At 38.1% G+C, this 20,376-nt stretch overlaps 1 protein-coding gene across 1 annotated transcript; it reads left to right on the forward strand.

Annotated features, from left to right (window-relative positions):
• The first annotated feature begins 1,638 nt into the window (after nucleotides 1–1,638).
• Nucleotides 1,639–17,012, forward strand: LOC139964371 (calretinin-like). The gene is made up of 11 exons (XM_071965934.1): nucleotides 1,639–2,041; nucleotides 5,859–5,920; nucleotides 7,590–7,685; nucleotides 8,568–8,651; nucleotides 10,027–10,083; nucleotides 10,767–10,844; nucleotides 13,284–13,339; nucleotides 13,581–13,620; nucleotides 14,561–14,617; nucleotides 15,245–15,316; nucleotides 15,894–17,012. Exons 1-11 carry the CDS (start codon nucleotides 1,963–1,965, stop codon nucleotides 16,002–16,004), a joined length of 792 nt encoding a protein of 263 aa, XP_071822035.1. The 5' UTR covers nucleotides 1,639–1,962; the 3' UTR covers nucleotides 16,005–17,012.
• Nucleotides 17,013–20,376: the final 3,364 nt, after the last annotated feature.

The following is a 20,376-nucleotide window of genomic DNA, read 5'->3' on the forward strand; positions in this document are numbered from 1 at the left end:
TTCGAGGATCTCTGCTTAAAGGTTATAGTCAATTTTGATATGCCGAAAACCGTGAAACAAGTTTCCTATTAGTCAGTTAAAGTGAGCTTAACTAACTACGTATGTCTATGGTGTAACAACTCATATATGCATAGTACGCCATAATATCGAGTTCTTTGCTTATTGCGCAAGAATCATGATACGGAATTGCCACACACAAATCGATAAGATGGCAAGTTTGGATTAACATGTTTGACACATTTACTTGCACTAGTTTTTCAAGGGTATTGTAGGAAGCCAACAGATGTTGATTTGAAACCGTATCCATGTGATGTACCGATTTATAAAGACCGACATATCCCAAGCTTTCTCTGTTGCAATCATTGCAGGTCAGAGTTTTATATTGCAGGTCATGTAAATGTCACACCCATTCCTACTCCGGCGGACCAAAGTGTACCTCATCATCAGACTACATTCTCAAAATAACGATCACTCCTCTTCTCATAGTTCTCTTCCACCCTTTTTTCTCCACACCTTCGTCCTTCTCCAGTCTATAGTCCCTACCCCATTCCCTTAATCCTCTCTTTGGTCCCTCCACTGTTTATCTCCGACCTCTCCTCTTCCCTTGTTGGTTTCTTTCTTTTTTTCTCTGCATCCCTGTTCTAATAATCCCCTTACATCTCTCTATGTGTTCACCATGCTCATTAACCTGTCTGTATTCTGTGCGTGTTTTTGTCTCTTCTGTATACTTGTCATTTAGCCTTCGAAGAAGATCCTGCTAGGATCGAAACGTCATGCCAACTTACTTATACACAATACTTACAGAAGGACGAATTTTGGTACAATTTAGTCATGCAGAGAATTAATTATCTACAACCTGACCAACAGAGATTATATTTTAATTTGGTAGTGTTTTGAAGTTCTGACTCGTTTAGCCAAAACCAAGGGCGGCGGAACCGGGGGGCACAGGGGGCACGTGCCCCCCCCCCACTTTTCCTCAGGTTAAAAATGTGCCCTTTTTCTACATAAAAATTGAGGTGTCTCAAGTTAGCAAGAGGCCAGGGAACCAGAATGAACACTCGGGAAGGGCCGTTTCCGGCCATCTGAGGGGTTTGTAAAACCAAAAATTTTCTTCTACGCTCCGCGCCAACCGATGGTGGCGCTCCGCTCAGATGGTCGTGCATACAACTCTAATTCGGTAGATTCCTATATTAGCAACAAGCATGATTTCACCCTCATTTTGTCTCAAAAGAAAACTTGTTCCTTGTTTCCCAATTTGCACATTGCAGTGCTAGTATGCATATTTTCCTTGGGGGGGGGGGGGGGTGTTGATGGAGTGATGTGTATACGCAAATAAGATAATACAATAAGAGTTATAAAGGGTACTAAATATAAGGCTGCATCAGTCTAATCGAATTTCTGTAAAGTGCTCTTTGATGTCGGTGCCCCCCAGATTAAAATTGCTTCCGCAGCCCTTGGCCAAAACAAGTATAATGCAATTGACCTAGATTACCGATTCATAGTCAACATCGTCCCTGGATATATCGCCTAATATATACAAATACTTTATAACGCAAATCAAGGTTATATTCGGCTTAGAATTAAAAGGCAATAGATAACATTTTAAACTACCTCATTGGATGAAGACGTGTTAACACTAGGCAGTGGGTGTAACCATGCGTGCAACGCTCTGGTATATATATATAATAGCGTGAGGTGGCGTTTGCATCCAGCATCGAGCTATTCTGTGAAATTGTTATTTCAGCATATCGTGTGATATTTTCAACAAATAGAGACTAGAATACTTCCAGATCGAAAACGCCATTGATAACGGGACTGTGTGACAATCCATTTCAAACATCGCTCTGATGAAGCAATAGGGTTTATCTGCATAACACGTAGTATTTCCAACAAATCTATAACGAAGCTTTATCAAAGAATTCCCATTACAAGAAAAGACTCTTTACTTAAGCCAACCTGAAGATGGATGTGTCATGTGCTTGCAAAGTTGATATTCCTGCGAGTGAGTTCTACGAGATCTTTAAGAAGTACGATGCAGATGGTAAGTGATTTACATCATAAGTTGCCACTTAGGGTACGTTACCGATACTGGTTATTTATTGATCGATTTATTATCGAACTTGCATCAATGTATCCAAGCTTCCATCGAGAAATCCATCGATAGAAAATTAACAGAATCTCACAGAGGAGCAGGAAAGACAGGCAGCAAGAATGTTTTGATCTCGAGAAGAAGGTAAATTCTGTCATATCAACTTACTATAAGTGAAGAAAAAAGGTTTTAGGAAAGGCTTTTACTTAAAGCACAGACATCAACACTTGAAATATAAAAGAGGATATGTACAGTATTGAATATACAGTAACTGCAACGTACACACACACAGACACAGACATACACAAACACGAAAATCAGGAATGGAAACATGACCAATGCAAAGTAAAAAATCCGTACCACGTTACGTTACGCGAGAACAGGGGTGCCATTAAAACCCATCGATATGCCCAAAACTGGTGAGCTGTATAACACTTTTCAGTGGAATGTAACCCCAAATTTATTGCATTGCACGTATTCTTAACTACATTCGCGCTATAATTCCGACGTCAATATAGAGGTGTGGTGTCGGTATGTACTAGCACTATAGGCTCGTTGACCTGTAACACGGGGTTGTCGCAGCTATTTCCTTGCTGAAAACGTGGGCTTTCCTAATACTATCAATAATTTCAATTCAAGCTGTCGTAAGGTTGTTGCAGGGGCGGATCCAGGGGGGGGGGGCCGACCCGGCCCCGGCCCCCCCTTTTTGGAAATCAGTTGCGTTTTTTTATGTGGGAGTACTTCAAATTCCTAATAGGCATAACTTGGTGAAAGAAAAGCCTAATATATATCCAGCTGCTCTTCCCTGAAACGCGATCGTTCTTATTCCAAATTTGAAACTAAAGCAATTACCAGGCCTACGCGACATCACGTATTAATTAGATACGGCTCAGTACTATAGTGCTGACTATTACTGTCAGGGAAAATCAATGCACAGTTAGCAAGTATATCATAATTATCTGAATGAAACGGGGTGTAGGCGGTTTTACACTATCTAACGCAACGTAGTCGCCAAGAACCTGAAGTATTTTTAAGGGAGGGCCCAAGGAACATGAACTTATAGCATGCTCCTCGTGGTGAAGCATAATTGCACCTATTAGGTGAACTGAGTGTACTGTTAATAGTAGGAGAGACTAGTGTATGTTCTTATGACCAACTAGACCGGTTTCTGCTCTCAAACTTTATAGGAGCTTCATCAGTAGTAGCCTTTGTATATTTTATATTCGGCCTGGGCGTCTCGTTCTCAAAATGCATCTATTTTCTGTGCACGAGTTTTTATGGGCTCATAATGCAGCTATAAGAGCATCTAAAAGAGCTTCGTGTGAACCTTGAGAGTCAGCTGATTCTTCGTTAGTATGAAACCTTGAGTTAACAAGTAAACCTTTGAGATTTTGGTTTTATTTTTTGATTTATTATATTATATTTAATAATTTGGTCGCTGTCGGCAAATTTTGGGTCTGTCGGCAAAAGGAGAAAAGGTGAAGAGAGCGGAAGGGGAAGAAAGAAGGAAAGCTGAATAGAGAAAAGGAGAACGGGAGCTTCTTTATCGGTTATTTCGATTTTCCAGTTCTTCATCTGATAAACTCATTCACCAATCCAATCACCCGACGCCTGCAAGTTAAAAACCTCTCGGCAAATAACTGATCATGTCACGGCCGTCAGTATAGCTACTGTAGCCAGGCTCAGCTAGACGAGTGCCAGAATCGCCGGCAACTCAGTGAAAGAATGGAATTAAAGGCTTCCGTATAGGCCGTAGCCCATGAGTCGTGCTATCGTGTGATAACGTGTTGTTATTATCCTCTGTTCAGAATGACGTCATCGCAGATGTCATTCGTTCTCCGTGGAAAACTTAAGGACACGGCTCACGAATTGTACACAATTTTTAACGTTTCTCGCTTGTATATCAATGAATGTTGTTATTTCTCATTACCGGAAAGTTTTCTGAACATTTTCATCACGAAGTTTCACTATTTCAACGATCGGTGAAAGAGAAAACACAGTTCGATAATTGGTCCCAATTAATTCTTCTTCTGCCGACTGCCATAAAAATAATATCGAAATGGAAATTCTACGGTGCCAAATTTGACTTAAAATATGCACCAGATTGCATCTAAGGACGTTTCAAAACTAAAAATTTTCCAAAGGGGAGGGGGACACCCCCTCCCCTTAGACCCCTCCCCCATTTCAGTCACCACTTCCAGATCCGTCGGCAAATCAAATTTGACTTAAAATATGCACCAGATTGCATCAAAGGACGTTTCAAAACTAAAAATTTTCCAAAGGGGAGGGGGCCCCACCCCCTCCCCTTAGACCCCTCCCCATTTCAGTCACCACTTCCAGATCCGTCGGCAAATCAAATTTGACTTAAAATATACACCAGATTGCATCTAAGGACGTTTCAAAACTAAAAATTTCCAAGGGGGAGGGGGCCCCTCCCCCTAGACCCCTCCCCCAGGACGCAGATCACTAAAGTGCTACCATCGGGATGTCGGCCCCCCCTTTCTCAAAATCCTGGATCCACCCCTGTGTTGTACTATACCAGCCCCCTCAACCACATTACACAACATTGTTTGGCACAGCGTTTGAGTATTCTCTCCTTATATTGACATGTTTGGTTTTCTTAATAAAGCCATGGATCTTTTAAGGAAATGAACTGCAACTGTGTTCAATGATGTATGACTGCCGTATTGAAACCGCTACCTTACGTGCTGAAACTATATTGTCACAAGCAGCCTAAATATCTGTTTAGAATTGAATGCAAGAACCGACTTAAAGGGTGTCAAGACTCGCGCAAAAAGAAACGTCTAATGCCGGTAATCTGACCTAGTTTCGAATGAGGTGTAACAGAAGTGTTAGACACCACCATCGATCCCAGAAAAATACACACAGCTTGCTACCGTCGGTAATTAGACACTAGTGTACAGTCAGTACATACAGCTGCGGTCAATAACCACAGCACAGTGTACAAACAATACAGCGATGGACATCCCAGGTCCAGCTAAAGATAACAACGTATCACGTTTGATTACTGTACTGTCTGCATTCTGTAGCGACACGAACAAAACGTCACTTTCAAGCAACAGAAAGTTAACTTTTTCAGATGGCCGTAGGCGGTTTGGGGCGAGTCTTCAATGCCTTTAAAGTCCAATGACGTCCTCGTGAGTAAGCTCGCGCTAGAGGACTTATTGGTGACGTCACTTTGCACATAATTGTATGTGTGTGTGTATGTATGTATGTATTTTAGATCCTCCTGCAAGCAGGAACTCGCGAAGAAGCCTCATTGGCTTACCAAAGCCGCAAGCTGACCGAAGACAGTCTCTTACATTCATATTTAATGTCCATGATTATGAATTGTCAATTTTCAACAACTCTGTAACTGGACGAAATACATTAATCTTGGAGTGACCGAACCGGGGACCTTATTGTTTGTGATGGTAGGGAGAAGGGTGTAAGAATTGGGGGGGGGGGGGTGGTGTGCATTTGTAATGAAGTTATTCCTACATGTTTCAGATGGCAGCAGTTGTTGCTTGTGGCCATTTCTGGGAACGTTCGTACAGGGAGAGAGATGGAGGGAGGGAGGGAGAGTGCAAGAGTGGAGGTGTTACGTTTATCTCATTATTATTATCAATTATTATCTTCCAGAATGCAATCAACACGTTAGACTTATTCTGTTCCAAGTTCTAATTTGTTTTCTCAATCTATTTAGTTTACGAAGTTCTACACTTTTCTATGCAAAATTTGCACCTCTTCTTGTGTATTTTTTATTCAGGTAATGGATACATAGACTCTGGAGAACTGGACATGCTCTTCAAAGACTTGGCGGAGTCTATGGTAAATATGATATTTAAGGTGTACATTGTACATATGGTGTACCTGCGGTACTCCTTCCATGCAATTACCGAGTACAGTGTAACTGTCGTGTACTTACGATGCATATTAAGCAATATGGTGTACCTAGATGTTGATTGACTTTGATAGCCATAACTTAACCTCTCACGATATTCACTGAATTGATGAGATTCTACTCAACGTACAGCGATATATATAAATATATATATATATATATATATATATATATATATATATATATATATATATATATATTAATATATATTTATATATTAATATATATATATATATATATATATATATAGCAGTTAGCTGACGGTCAATTAGGCACCCGATGAATATATAATTTAGTGGATAACTTATTGCAGAATTTTTGATATTTTCATATATATATATATATATATATATATATATATATATATTTATATATTAATATATATATATATACATATATATTTATATATTAATATATATTAATATATATTTATATATTAATATATATTTATATATTAATATATATATATATATAGCAATTAGCTGACGGTCAATTAGGCACCCGATGAATATATAATTTAGTGGATAACTTAAGGCAGAATTTTTGATCTTTTCATAATCTAAGCAAATTAAGTGCTGGTAATATATGCAAATTTCAAATAACAAATACCAATTATAATTTTATGCCCAAAAGTCTTATTTTAACTTCTTGTAATAATTGCAATAATAATGTTTCTGGTTAAAGGTATATTCTTGTGGCAGTCAGGGTAACAATTATCGTAGGGAAATATATTCCACTGTTAAAACGAAAACCTCATGGCAATATCTTGTTCCTAAAATATGGTTGATTGAAATGTAACCTATTCTGACAAGCCAAACTCTCCGATTCTTGCATCACTGTAGGTGGTATGTTTGCTGCGTCTTCGTGGCCGATGCACTTCCAAATTTCAACTTTCTTATTATAAACTTCGTGTTGATTTATCCCCGTGAAATATCATAAAGTCGGCATATTTGCCTTTAAACGTTTATGTCATCTGTGTTTTATCAAATGCAACCTCTTTGGTTGAAATTTTATTAATTTTATGAACAAATTAATGAAATATTATAAAGCAAAACAAAATCTAGTTCACCATGCTGTTGCCAGATGCCTTCGCAAAAAATCATATCTGCGCCATCCAAAATGCTTTGAAATTGTGGTTTTGACCTGAATATGAGGATGATTTCCAGCAGTTTGCTTGTAAGCAATCAATATCAGCCTCTTGACTATCTCTTTAATACCACTGACACCTACCGGTTCTCGGATAGGTCTAAATATTCATGGGTACTAAGTGGTGTTTCGTGTTGCGGAAGACATTCATACTATCTGCGTCAAATGTTAAAAAACTTGATATGGTTGCAAATATTGCACCATTGTGTATCTAAGAATCCTTAAATAGACATAAATAGACCCCATCTCCTAGGGACGTTGTTCTATAAAACAGATCCACCTCTGCATTAACGATCTACCCACCAAAAAAAGTAACTTTCGATTTCCATAAAAGGTATACTCAATATTCTATCAAAACATCAATTACCTGATACCGAAAATGATCTTTGATAATCGTACATATTTGGTTGGTTTTAAGTTCTTTGCCTTGTTTTTTTTTTGTAACGGCAGAAATCTGGTCCCTCAGCGGACGAAATGAAAAAAATGAAAGACGAGATTATGGCTAAGGCAGACACAAATTCTGATGGGAAACTGGAACCAGCAGAGGTGAGTAAAAGTAGTAACTGGTCAAACTGTAAATGCTGTGATACACCATAGTTTGTATGCATATTCATGTATGCATATGCATGTTGTAAGGGCTTGTAAGTAGAACACAGGAGGGGGGGGGGGTCGGATAATCAAACGAATGAAAATCCTCTCCCCTTGAAGCACTTCCAAATGTGCGCCCCTGATTACCGTACCGAAACACCTGCTACCCTCGCCAGGAATTATTGTACAGACTGTAACGGGTCTAACGGGGTCACGTGGTTTTACGATGACCACGCCCTTCGGGGCTTTGTTTCCTGTTTCTTCGGATTTCTTTTTACCCTGTCTTGAAATATCTTAACACTACTCCTAATAAATTGCAGGAAAGCGAAGGCTTTTGTAGATCATAAAATATGTCGTTGTTACTTGTTTTGTTCGGTAATTTAAGCACTCCTCAAAGGGACACTGGATAAGTGAAAATAAGAAATTTATCAGTATCTTTTGCAATATGAACAACACTGCTTCTATAACCTAATGCAAAAATATGGGGACAAGGATAGAAAATATCAGAAAGTTGCTTGTATCACCCTTAGGTGTTATACATATAGTGTGTCATGCATGGCGCTTGGTATAATTTGAGCAGGAGTGCTATTGCGGTTTATGTACAGAACCGAACTCAGAACTACAAGAGTCGAGTCTCACCTATACTGGGGATGACCTGGACTATGACTGAAATTGAGATGACTGAGGGGGTGTTAATTCGCAAATGACCTTTGACACTGCATACCAGATATTGAAGATAACCCTTTATATCTACACGTTTTGTTGTTTGCTTGTTTTACTAATGCAGTCATCAGTGTAATATAATGCATTCTAAATTCCTAATATTTGTTCTTATTTTAGCTGGCCAGCATCCTGGTGCCAAAAGAAAACATACTTTTGAAGTACCAACATTTGGACTATCTTAAAAGTGTGGACGTCATGAAGGTATAAATAAACTCTCATTAGTGTGAATGCATATTCATGCATGCATATTGACGTTGTAAGGGTCTGTAGAACACAATGGGTTCGGATGATCAAACGAATGAAACTACAAAATTATGCCCCCATTTTACTCTCACCCACAACACATGCTACCCTCCCCAGCAATTATTGTGCAGACTTTAAATGGTCTAACTGTTTAATTTTAAAGGTGTATAGTTGCGAGAAACTTAATCAAATGATTTAACCATAACCACACCCTTGGTCTTTGTATCCTGATTTCTCGGATCGGATATCTGTTTAACCTTGTCTCGAAATATCTTTAGACTACTGCTAATATTCTAAGGAAAGCGAAGTGTTTGGGGGAGGAGGTTAAAAAAAACCATGTACTCATGTACAGGTGCGGACCCTGGAGGAGGGGGGGGGGGGGAGTGGTACGCATTTCTTAAGACTAACTTAGAAAAATACTTAAATTAACTTTGTTTCATAACTTTGTTTGTATAATGTAAATTTATATGCAGTAATGAAGTAATATGAAGTAATTCCCGGGTGGTTTTGAATCCGCTCCAAAATTGATCCATCCTAGACATTGATGTGTGTTAAATTAGAGAGTTCAATGTCTCACTAAGACAAACATACCTTCTTATAGGTAGAATAATGCTTCATAGAGCATGAGCATTGAGCAACCATTTTTTGACATTTTAGCATACTTGAGGTCAATACCGATGGCCATTAAATGGGTATGGCATTAGCAGCTTTATAAAACCACTTCTACAAATCTCATAATTATAGGTGTTGCATTACCAGTCTGAAGTTTTAATGTGAACATCACCGTCAGGGTGCAATAAATCAGCCCATAGGTGACAGGGGCGTCGGACCCAAGGCTTGTGGGGGGGGGGGGGAGAGAGTGGGCAATCGTCCCCATCCAGTTCTGGGAAAACGTGTCCTTTTCACAACTTGAGAAGTGCCCCTTTTTTAAAAAGAGAAGAAATCATTTTCCACTTTTAAAAATTGAATAAAGCGCGTTTGTTATTTACAAATTACCCTTTTTGTTGTAAAATGAAATGAAATGAATAAAATTGTCATTTCAAAGTACCCTGTTGTTAAAAAATTCATTCTGTAACAGAACGGTACCATTCAAGGAACAAAAAACAGAGAGTCCGAATAAATACTACAATTTGTTGCATCGGAATGTACTGAGCATCCATTACTATTGTTTGCCCTCTCAAATGACCATATACCCTTTGAGCCCCCCCCCCCCCATCCCTCCCCAACCCACTGATTCAGCTTCCTTCTTCCTTGATAATTGATCATCATATCTTTCTTACATTATTATAATACTACTATGAATATAGAGTTATATTTTCATGATCTTTTCCAGATATGGAATCGCTACGACCATGACAAAAGTGGCTTTATCGATCAGAAGGAACTAGTGGTAAGAATACAGCATCCAATTAGATCATCCCCCGATCCCGGGGGGGTGGTGAGGTGGTGTACATCCATGGAAGAACTAAGTTACCAGCACAAAATTGCTTGTTAACTTATTTATACAACTATAATTTATAGCCTAACCGTGTATGGGAATGTATTATTTCACGTCTAAAATGTTTTTTAAAAAAAATCTTGAGAATCCGGCCCCATACCACCCTACATTGGAGTCGGTTTTATCGACCTCAGTGCCATTCCCTTTGTTTTCAAAAATCACCTTTAGCACAACACGTGTCAAACTTCTAATATTCGTAACTGAAATATCGGAACGTAGGAACTGAATACAAATTTCTATAAGGATATATAGAATATATTCTATAAGCATTTGATCGGGGGCCTCACGCCTTAATCCTCCAAGGGAATTAAAAGGGGGCCTCCCGCACCAATCCTCCGAAGGATTTGATCGGGGGCCTCCCACCCTATATGCGGATGCCGAACAAACCAAGCCATGGACACCAGACCAGACCGGCCAAACACCATTCCAGTGGTCCAAAACAGAACAAGAAGGCCACGATTAAGCTGCAAGTCTCGCCACAAGTACAAAACGCCATACATCCGTCCTTCTGTCCATGGCAACAAATCAATTTTTCATGATTTATTTACATACTGATTTCTAAAATTATCTCACAGGGACTGTTTGGGGATCTTTTTGAACAAAGCGGTAGCAGTCCCGATATGCAACAGTTGGAGGACTATAAAACTATAATGGTATGATTGAAACTGATAATACAATTTCTTTTATCAAAACCGTTTATTTTCCAAAAAATTTGGTATATTTTGATTGATATAAAGTTTAGATTTCAAAATCATCTGATGTGACTCAATTTATGGACTATACATGAAATGTATTCGTTTTTTGAAAATATATTTTGTGTTGATATATTTGGTGCAGCTGTGAGACGACTCTAATAAATGTATTGTTTTATTAGTATTATTACTATATTGATGCATGGCCATAGTTGGCCATATTATATACATTTACATAACGCACATTATTGTACAATAGCTCATTCGAAGATATCAGAGTATCCTTTATTATCAATATTATTATTATTATTATTATTATTATTATTATTATTATTATTATTATTATTATTATTATTATTATTATTATTATTATTATTATTATTATTATTATTATTATTATTATTATTATTATTATTATTATTATTATTATTATTATTATTATTATTATTATTATTATTATTATACATATATAGTAACACTGAAGTATCAAGCATGGCAATTGCTGTTGTTACATGAAGAAATATATCAATATATATTTAAGCTGTTATGAACAGAAAGGACAGTCGATTATGCATACGCAGGCCGACTGTAAAGAAGCACACTTCAAATCGCAAGAACGCTTGTAAATCAAGGATGAAAATCTCAATCTACAGAGGGAAAGCAATTGCTTTAACCGTGGAGAATAATGAACTATACGTACTTAGGTACACTGTATACTATTTAAGGGTTACAAAACTAGGACAATGAAAACATAGTCTACGCTGTGCTATTGTACGCAGGGGATAGGAGCCGGGGGGACACTAGGGGCACGTGCTCTCCCCCCCCCCCACTTTTTCTAAAATAGCAAATATACCCTGTAGACTGGCAAATAAAATGTGTCCCTTTGATGAAGAACTGTCTTTTGGATATCTTAAGCCTTTGTTAATTTTAATATTTCATTTTAAATTATTTCTTTTTAGTCTGTACATGCTATATTTTTTATATTTTTTTTTTGTAGCACGGTTAACAATAAACAATCAAAATAAATAAAAAATCAATGTTGCAGCGCACCATTATAGTATTGATAGCATACTAACACATCATATATAAATTTAAGTGATATGGCCGGTGTGTATCGGTTTATAGCATAACCAGTGGTGGTTGTGGAATGAGAAAGTGCTCCTCTGATGTTGTGCCCCTCAGTGCACTTTTTGGAAGCTTCCTAAAACCCTGTTCGTACACATCACAAAGATCGCAGTTCTAAAGCCCTGGAAGGATCATTGATTACCATTTCAAGCCACTTAATGTTAACATAAAGCTTTTAATAACATGTTCTGCTCTTGCAAGCCATCATGTCATATTTATAGGTCACTTTTGAATATGGAACTCCCTCCCGGGTTAAAATTAGGTTTTTAGATTCTATTTTTCAATGCAAGCGCTGTCTTAAAACTTTCCTTTTCTCTAAACTCAATTAGTTTTTGCACATTTAGCACCCGTAAAGCGCATTGAACAACTTTTGTTGGAGCCTGCGCTATATAAGACTAGTTATTATTATTATTTTATTTTAACAGTGTACTTCCACAATGCCTAAGTCTGTAAGTGGGAGCATGAGAACGCACATATACCCACAGATTGGAAATAGTCTTTCTTCTCCCATTTTGTGCAGTCAAAGAAACAAATATCCAGTATTTCCAAATTGGTTAACTACACAGAATCCTTAGTGTTGACGCTTCTTATCTGCACAAGATAAACATTAGTAACTCTCCATTTGTGTAGTTGTTGTAAAGTGAAACCATTGACTATTTATTCTAGGGAATGCACTTATTTTCATGATTTTTGGAATGATATTTGTACACTATGTCTTAAGATTAACTTCGATATTTGTAGCTTACACGTACTTTTCGGGTATACCAGCAAGGCGAACCCACCCGCTTAACATCTTTCTACTGCACGAAATTATTATTATTATTGTAATTGTTGTTAATATTATTGTTAATATTACTGTTAATATTATGGTTATTATTGTTAATATTATTGTTAATATTGTTGTTATTATTGTTATTATTTTTACTGTTATTATTATTGTTGTCGGTATTGTTATTGTTGTTTAATATTATTGTAATTATTGTAATTATTTTTATTGTTATTATTATTATTGTTGTTATGATTGGTATTGTTGTTATTATTGTTATTGTTGGTGTTATAATGGATGATTGTTGTTATTATTACTGTTTTTGTTATTATTGTCATTATTGTTATTATTGTTGTTATTATTATTATTATTATTGTTGTTGTTATTGTTGTTAATATAGTTGTGGTTATTATTATTATTATTATAATTATTATCATTACATGTACAATTTCCTACACCAGATATCACTATATATATTTTTTTATTTCGGTGTTCTCTAATTTCAACAGCTAGAATCGATTGATGTTGACAAAGACGGCCGAATATCAATGAGTGAACTTGAAAAGTAAGTCAACTTCACTTTTGAAAAACAAAACAAAACATATGCATAGGTTTTAGGGAACTAACATGATCCCATCGTCCCTCAGATCACCTCCCCGCCTCACCCTTACCCCTTACCTCTTACCCCTTACCTCTTACCCCTTACCCCTACCTCCTATACTATCTTCAGACTGACAAGGCTATACTTTGCTTTGTGTCAAACTGATTCACTTTTTATAATGCTGTCTTTTTCTTACGTTCAACAGTATATTGCCAGTAGAAGATAATTTTCTGAAGAAGTTCGAGGTTAGTAAAATATCTGTTTGATAGAACGATGTATTTCTTCGTCAAGGGTATCGAATGGAACGACCGAGGGACGGGGGGGGGGGGCTGTGTTAAGTTAGAAGGACACCGGCCCAGTCCGGATCTAGCGTGGCAAATAATTCAGAAGCAATATGTGCTCTTTTACCGTGACTTACGGATGCTCCAAGTTAGACGCAAAACACACAACACTGTTGCGATAACGAAAAACATATATAACTGTCTTGAAATGGGTGAGGGGGGAAGGGGGCGGGTGTGCGTTCATGATCCAGCCTTACTACTGTAGAAGGTAACTGTGACATCACTGACTCGTACGAGTGAGGGCAGAAATCTTGTTATCAGTGGTTTGTGGTATAGTCAAACTTTAGCACCCTGTTGAGAACAAAGTTTCTGTACTTAAGTGGCGCAAGGCAACTTCAAAGTACAAGGGGTCCCCAACCTTTTACTTTTTGACCTACTTGGGTATAGTGTAGTTAGCTTACACTGATATAACATTAATATATATTTAAAGCCGTTGAAAGTGGATAATCGTAGCCGGTATATTCAATGACATGTGACAAAGAGATGAGGGTTCATGGCAGCTCTCCGTTTTAGCTGGAAGAATTTAAAGGGCATTCCGTAAAGCAAAGATATATTCTAAGTAGGTTTTCATTCATTTCATTTCATTCATATATATATATATATATATATATACATATATATATATATATATATATATATATATATATATATATATATATATATATATATGGGATATATATATGGGATATATATATGGGATATATATGGGATGGGATGGGATGTATGTTTGGATGGATTCTTAGTATCATCATATTTAGAAAGACTTATGCCATATCTTCAAAACAACCATCAACGATGATTTAAATATGCTCATTTGATAAATTCTCACTGATACATTTCCCAGTTTCAGAACACAATGACCAAGGAACAATTTGATGCAATTGTGGCGCACTACGATCACGTATGTGTACATCTCTATCATACATGTCTTTGTTAATATAGAATTTCGCACAGAACTAGCCACAGTAGTTTGATTTATCGTTGTAGCGTATGTATGTTGATATGGAACGATTGTTGTTTACGGACTTTCCAATTAAAAGTGATATTCTGATGTTGATTTAGTATTTTATATTAACTTTTTGATCCATTTTTAAACAGACACGTCACATATATTTGATATCGTGTACATGAATAATCATGAAAGCTTTGAAATATTCAAAAATACATAATGAATTATGCAATTTTTTTCGTCTGGGCTTGGATATGTCTGATCATAAAATTTGAAGAAGAAAAGAAAATGTGTCTTGACAAGGAAGGATGGCGAAGCCAAGTCGATTCATAACTGCAATTGATTGTGATCGGGCAGTGTCAGCCTTCTTAAACTTCGGCACCAAACTCTAGTTTCGTTTATGGTCAGTCTTGGTCTATACCCTGTTTGACCCGGATCAAACATGACAATACTACCGTAGGGATTTGGTTCGAAGTCCGTTCTGACCCACTGTCATTAGGGCCTTACAGTACTATCATATTAATTTGCAAAATTTCCTTTTACTAGTATCTTTGGTGTTCTTACTCTTTCTCTTTCTAGGACAAAAGCGGATATCTCGAGAAAGTAGAATTCGATGCATTTTTGCATGATTTGTGGAAACTTGGCGACTCGGTAAGAGTAATAGGAAATGGCTGTGGGTGGAGGAGGAGGGCGGGGGGGTGGTGGTTGTGAATGACGGTTTTGGTTGTGGGGGGAATGTATTGGACCTCATGCAATCTTATGTGGGCATCATGTGAAGTAGGGATGAGTAATAAATGATCTGCACATTTGAAGAGGAGGACACCCCGTCCTGTCACCTCCACTGCTTCTCTATGTTATAACTATTTACTTGGACCTCCAAGTCCCGTGACCGTGTAGGCCTATATGTATTACTTATGGTTCTATTTAGGGTACTTATGCATCTATGGGAAAAGTTCAAGATTCTTATTTAAGGTACCACACCGTACTAACTTTATACTCGTATGTAATACTCGTCAATGGTACTCGTTTAAATACACTCGTAAGTCTGCATATAGGTACTCATTTCATGTTACTCGTTTGTTGAAGGCAACATTTGTAACACTCACATGCTCATCATATGTATAATGTCATCGTTTTTAAGGTACCCGTTGAGCGGGAACTCGTTTAAACGGACTCGTTAAAGGTACTCGCTAGATTCGTTAAACTCTACGATTTCTCTTCTTGTCAGCGTTCCAAACCAAAGGAAGGACTAGCCGAGGAAATCTGTTTGATCCTCTGCATTGAAAAAGATAAAAAAATTCCAGTCGGACACCTTGCTCCACTGTTCCTCAAAAAGTAATGGACGATTCGAAATGGTAATAGCTTAGAGGCGATGGATTCGGTAACTAACCAACTGAGAAGATCCTTCTCTCAACAATATAGTTTTTGAAAATTCCAAGTTTTGAATAATTAATCATTTCCATAAAATAAGGGCCAAATATAACTTTCAATATCTTGGCATTGTCTTTATCTCTTTTTGTTGGTGAGATTTGGTGTAAGTAATATCTCGTAGAAGAAATTGTACTAGTTCATGCTATGTTCTGTTCAATAATCAAGATATTTGGTAAAGGTTTGTTTATAACTTCAATGTCTCGAAATAAAGAAATGATTTTAAGGTGGCAGTATTTTTTCTCTATTGTTTTCTTCAATTATATTTGAGATTTTTTTTATGTCTAATGGTTGAATTTGGACAATATTGATCATTAATGAATTAGCATCTTTTGGGATAATTCAGATAATTGTTAATAACATTGTAATGTATTCGACAATAATATCTGGTTATGAAATAGTAATACTGCCCTCTTTGAGGTTCCTGGAACACTCCATCGAGAGACCGTACAGGCCCTTTAAAATATTTATCTGGGTCGAGGATTCAGTTTGCCCATGAGAAGTTTTAACTATCTTATTGAATCATGTTACAGGGCCTTTTCCCCCAAATAGTTCCGATGTATCTGTGGAACTTTCGAGAAGGCTCTTCTCACGTGGTATTGGGTAATTTCCATAAAAAGGGTGGACTTCCAAACTCCCAACCAATCAGGGCAAATCAGTGCTTTATGCACTGATTTTTATATCGTTAGTTAATGCAGGATGGGCAGGTTATCAGCTGCCTTCTGACTATGCGCAGTGGGATTTTCGGTGGAGTGTTTTATAAAAGCGGCATGGTCCCTCAAGTTCGTGACTTCGAGTTGCGTAATTGACGAAGTCAGATCATTGTACTTTTGTTCTTATTTTGCCGGCAAACTAATCATTTTATTTAATTAGAGAAGAGAATCGACAGAAAAGAAATTATACCGAATCACTAATCAAATCCTATCTTGTCAACTTGTTTTTGTGAGAACTGTCAGTGTTTTTCTCTATCGCCCGTTCGAGACGTCTCCTGAAGAAGCGTAAAATACGGCATCAAGATAACCCCAGTACATCTCTCTCGCGAGTCCCTTTATAACATTACATGCCGAAGTCGTGGGCTCGTTATAATATTACAATATGTTGTATCAAGTTGTCTTGAGTAAAGAATCTTTTTTTTTTTTGTAAAAGAACCTACTAGTTCAACTATACAATGCTCAGATCGAACATAATATAAAAGTTGTCATAAATTAATCGGGTTAAAGAAAATACACTTTTAATAAAACAGTATTACGGTATACCCACTACTATCCTACCCATTAAACAACCTTAGACAAAGCTGCTATACGCTACTGATCTGCTTGCCTCAAAGTCATCAATATCATCATAGGCGCAGGAACCCAATTTGCTTGGGGGGGGGGGGGGGGATTGGGCTGTAACGACTTGCCCGACAGAGCCGTATCTTTTGCCCGAAAATATAACCAAAATTTTCGCGTGTGGAGGTGTGGATCCGGGGGGGGGGGGGGGTTAAATCCCCCTTGAGTTACCTGAATTAAAAAAAACCTTCTTTTGTACGCACTGCCCTCCTAGTTCGCAGGATCCACACAGAGCCTGTATAGATCTACTCTGGATCGAGTTGAAGATTGTAATTTGAGTGATTTGACCCAGGGACACACCCTCCCCTTAGACCTTTCCACTAGGACGGCCATCGCTAATCGCCTAAGCATCAACAAACTTGCAAATTTTACCATTCCAGTCATTTCAATTTTGCTGAGAGTGAACACGAAAACTCCACTTAAATATCATTAGGGGTTCTGTTTCCCAGTGTCCTTGCAATTATGACTGTGGGGGGTTTAGACAACATCTTTAAACTGCAATAATTTGCACTGCTTTCAACGAAATCTCATCTCCAACTAATTATCTTCACAATAGCACAATGGATAACTTAACTCTCATGTACGAAATGCTTACAATATCTTTGATGGTGGCATACTCCTATTAGAGTCTACTCTATGTCAATCCGCCTGGATATTCTCCTTCAGGAAAAGTGCCAAAAATGCAGAAGGATTGTTTTGATATGTTATATTAGGCATTCATGTCGAAGAACATGAATGTAAGTACACGTGGTGCAAACATTGGGTCAAATAGACCCCTTTCGCCTCCTAGGAGCAGCCTACGAAAATAGTTTACTACTGAGTGAAGAGGTTTGTTTACAAGTGACGAAAACTCCAGGCTCTGAAAGCAAAAAAAAAAAAACTACATGGTCATTGATTGATTGACAATTGATAGTGCCATGTAAGGCCAACTTGTCAGCTATCCAGTGATGGGTAGCGTTTAGCTAGTGAGAACCTCTATCTAGACTTAGAGACCACATTACTTTTATGATTTAGTATGTAAGTCAATAGAGGTATGCTACCTGATAAATCACAACGCGTAGGAAAGGGATATTTTCTTTCAAAAGTATGTTCCATGAACTTACGCTCCAATGATATCCATAGGCGTAGGAGGTGGGGGAGGGGGATTGGGGCTGCTGCCCCAAGCCCCCTCCCCCACCGATAATATCCGACCTAATATCCGATGCATGACTATATCAGGGGCGGATCCAGAATTTTGCCAAGGAAGGGGTTTGATCAGGTGTGTATCCAGGATTTTCTAAACTTGGTGGCGCACATTTAGGCGGAGCGCCACCATCAGTTGGCGCGGAGCGAACGAGAAAATTTTGGTTTTGATACCCCCCAGATCACCGGAATTGGCACTTCCAGAGCATGTGAATGACCAACCCGATGTACACTTTGGCCTGAGAACCAAGTATTTCACAATAGTTTTGTTTTCATCCATAAGCTTTTTGAAGATTGTCACCCATCCCACATCATGTTCGACCTCATCGCATCTCCCGTGGATCATTGCTTTTGCAGGTGATTCTATGTCGCGGCCTACAATACCCGTCAGTTCCACTATTCAAGGTTTTAAGCCTATTATTTGTTCAGAGTATTTAAGTTCACATTTCTCGTTATATTTACTTCAAAACCTACCCATAATGTTGCACAATCATCTGTGGACAACCGATCAGGGACGTAGCTAGGATCAGATGATTAGGGGGTGAAGAAACTCCAAAATTCCAACTGAATAGATTTTTCCAACTGAGTGTAGGTGTGTCTGGAGGGGGCCTAGAGGGATTCACAACTTTGTTGGGGGGGGGGGTATAAATCAGGGGTGTTCACTTTCTAAACGTTGTCTAGCATCTGTGCATGAGTGGGCAGTAGAAAACATAATAGATTATAACGTTGCAGACAGTTTGACATCAAAGCAGGACCCCATCATTTGTTGGCCGGGAACTACTTTGCGAAAAAACAGGCCAGCATATAACACTTACCAGCAGAAATAACACTTCCTCGCCGTGTAGATAAGTCGGGTTCCGTGTACACTCTCATCAAAATTAAAATGACGGTAGTAACTATAAGGCGAAGCGCCACCATCGGTTGGCGCGGAGCGCAGGAAATTTTACAAATGGCAACCCAATAGCAGCCAAAATGGCAGCATGAGTGCCTCTGCAGAGACCCTCAACAGTCATAATTGAAAGGACACTGGGCAACAGAACCCCTAATGATATTTAAGTGGAGTTTTCGTGTTCACTCTTAGCAAAATTGAAATGACTGGAATGGTAAAATTTGCAAGCTTTTCTGTTGATGCTTAGGCGATTAGTGATGGCCGTCCTAGTGGAAAGGTCTAAGGGGAGGGTGTGTCCCTGGGTCAAATCACTCAAATTACAATCTTCGACTCGATCCAGAGTAGATCTATACAGGCTCTGTGTGGATCCTGCGAACTAGGAGGGCACCACGTACAAAAGTTTTTTTTTTTTAATTCAGGTAACTCAAAACCCCAAACCACCCCCCCCCCCCCTCCCCGGATCCGCACCTGTATATAATATGTACACCAACATGTTGAACGCGCACCCAGCGCGCGAAAATTTTGGTTATATTTTCGGGCAAAAGAGCCGGTTATACAGCTCTGTCGGGCAAGTCGTTACAGCCCCCAACCCCCCCCCCCCCCCAATCAAATTGGGTTCCTACGCCTATGATGATATTGATGACTTTGAGTCAAGCAGAACACAAGCATATAGTTTTGTATAATGTTGTTAATGTGTAGGATGGCAATGGGTACCACGATACAGTAATATTAAAATTGTATTTTCTTTAAGCCGATTAATTTATGACAACTTTTGATATATGCTCGATTTCAACTACAGGTTGCACTGGGCATTGTATTGAACTAGTAGGTTCTTTTACAAAAAACAAGTGAAACTTGAAACTTGACTCTTACTCAAGACA

Source organism: Apostichopus japonicus, chromosome 3 (genome assembly GCF_037975245.1).
Source record: "Apostichopus japonicus isolate 1M-3 chromosome 3, ASM3797524v1, whole genome shotgun sequence".
Classification (NCBI taxonomy): Eukaryota; Metazoa; Echinodermata; class Holothuroidea; order Aspidochirotida; family Stichopodidae; genus Apostichopus; species Apostichopus japonicus.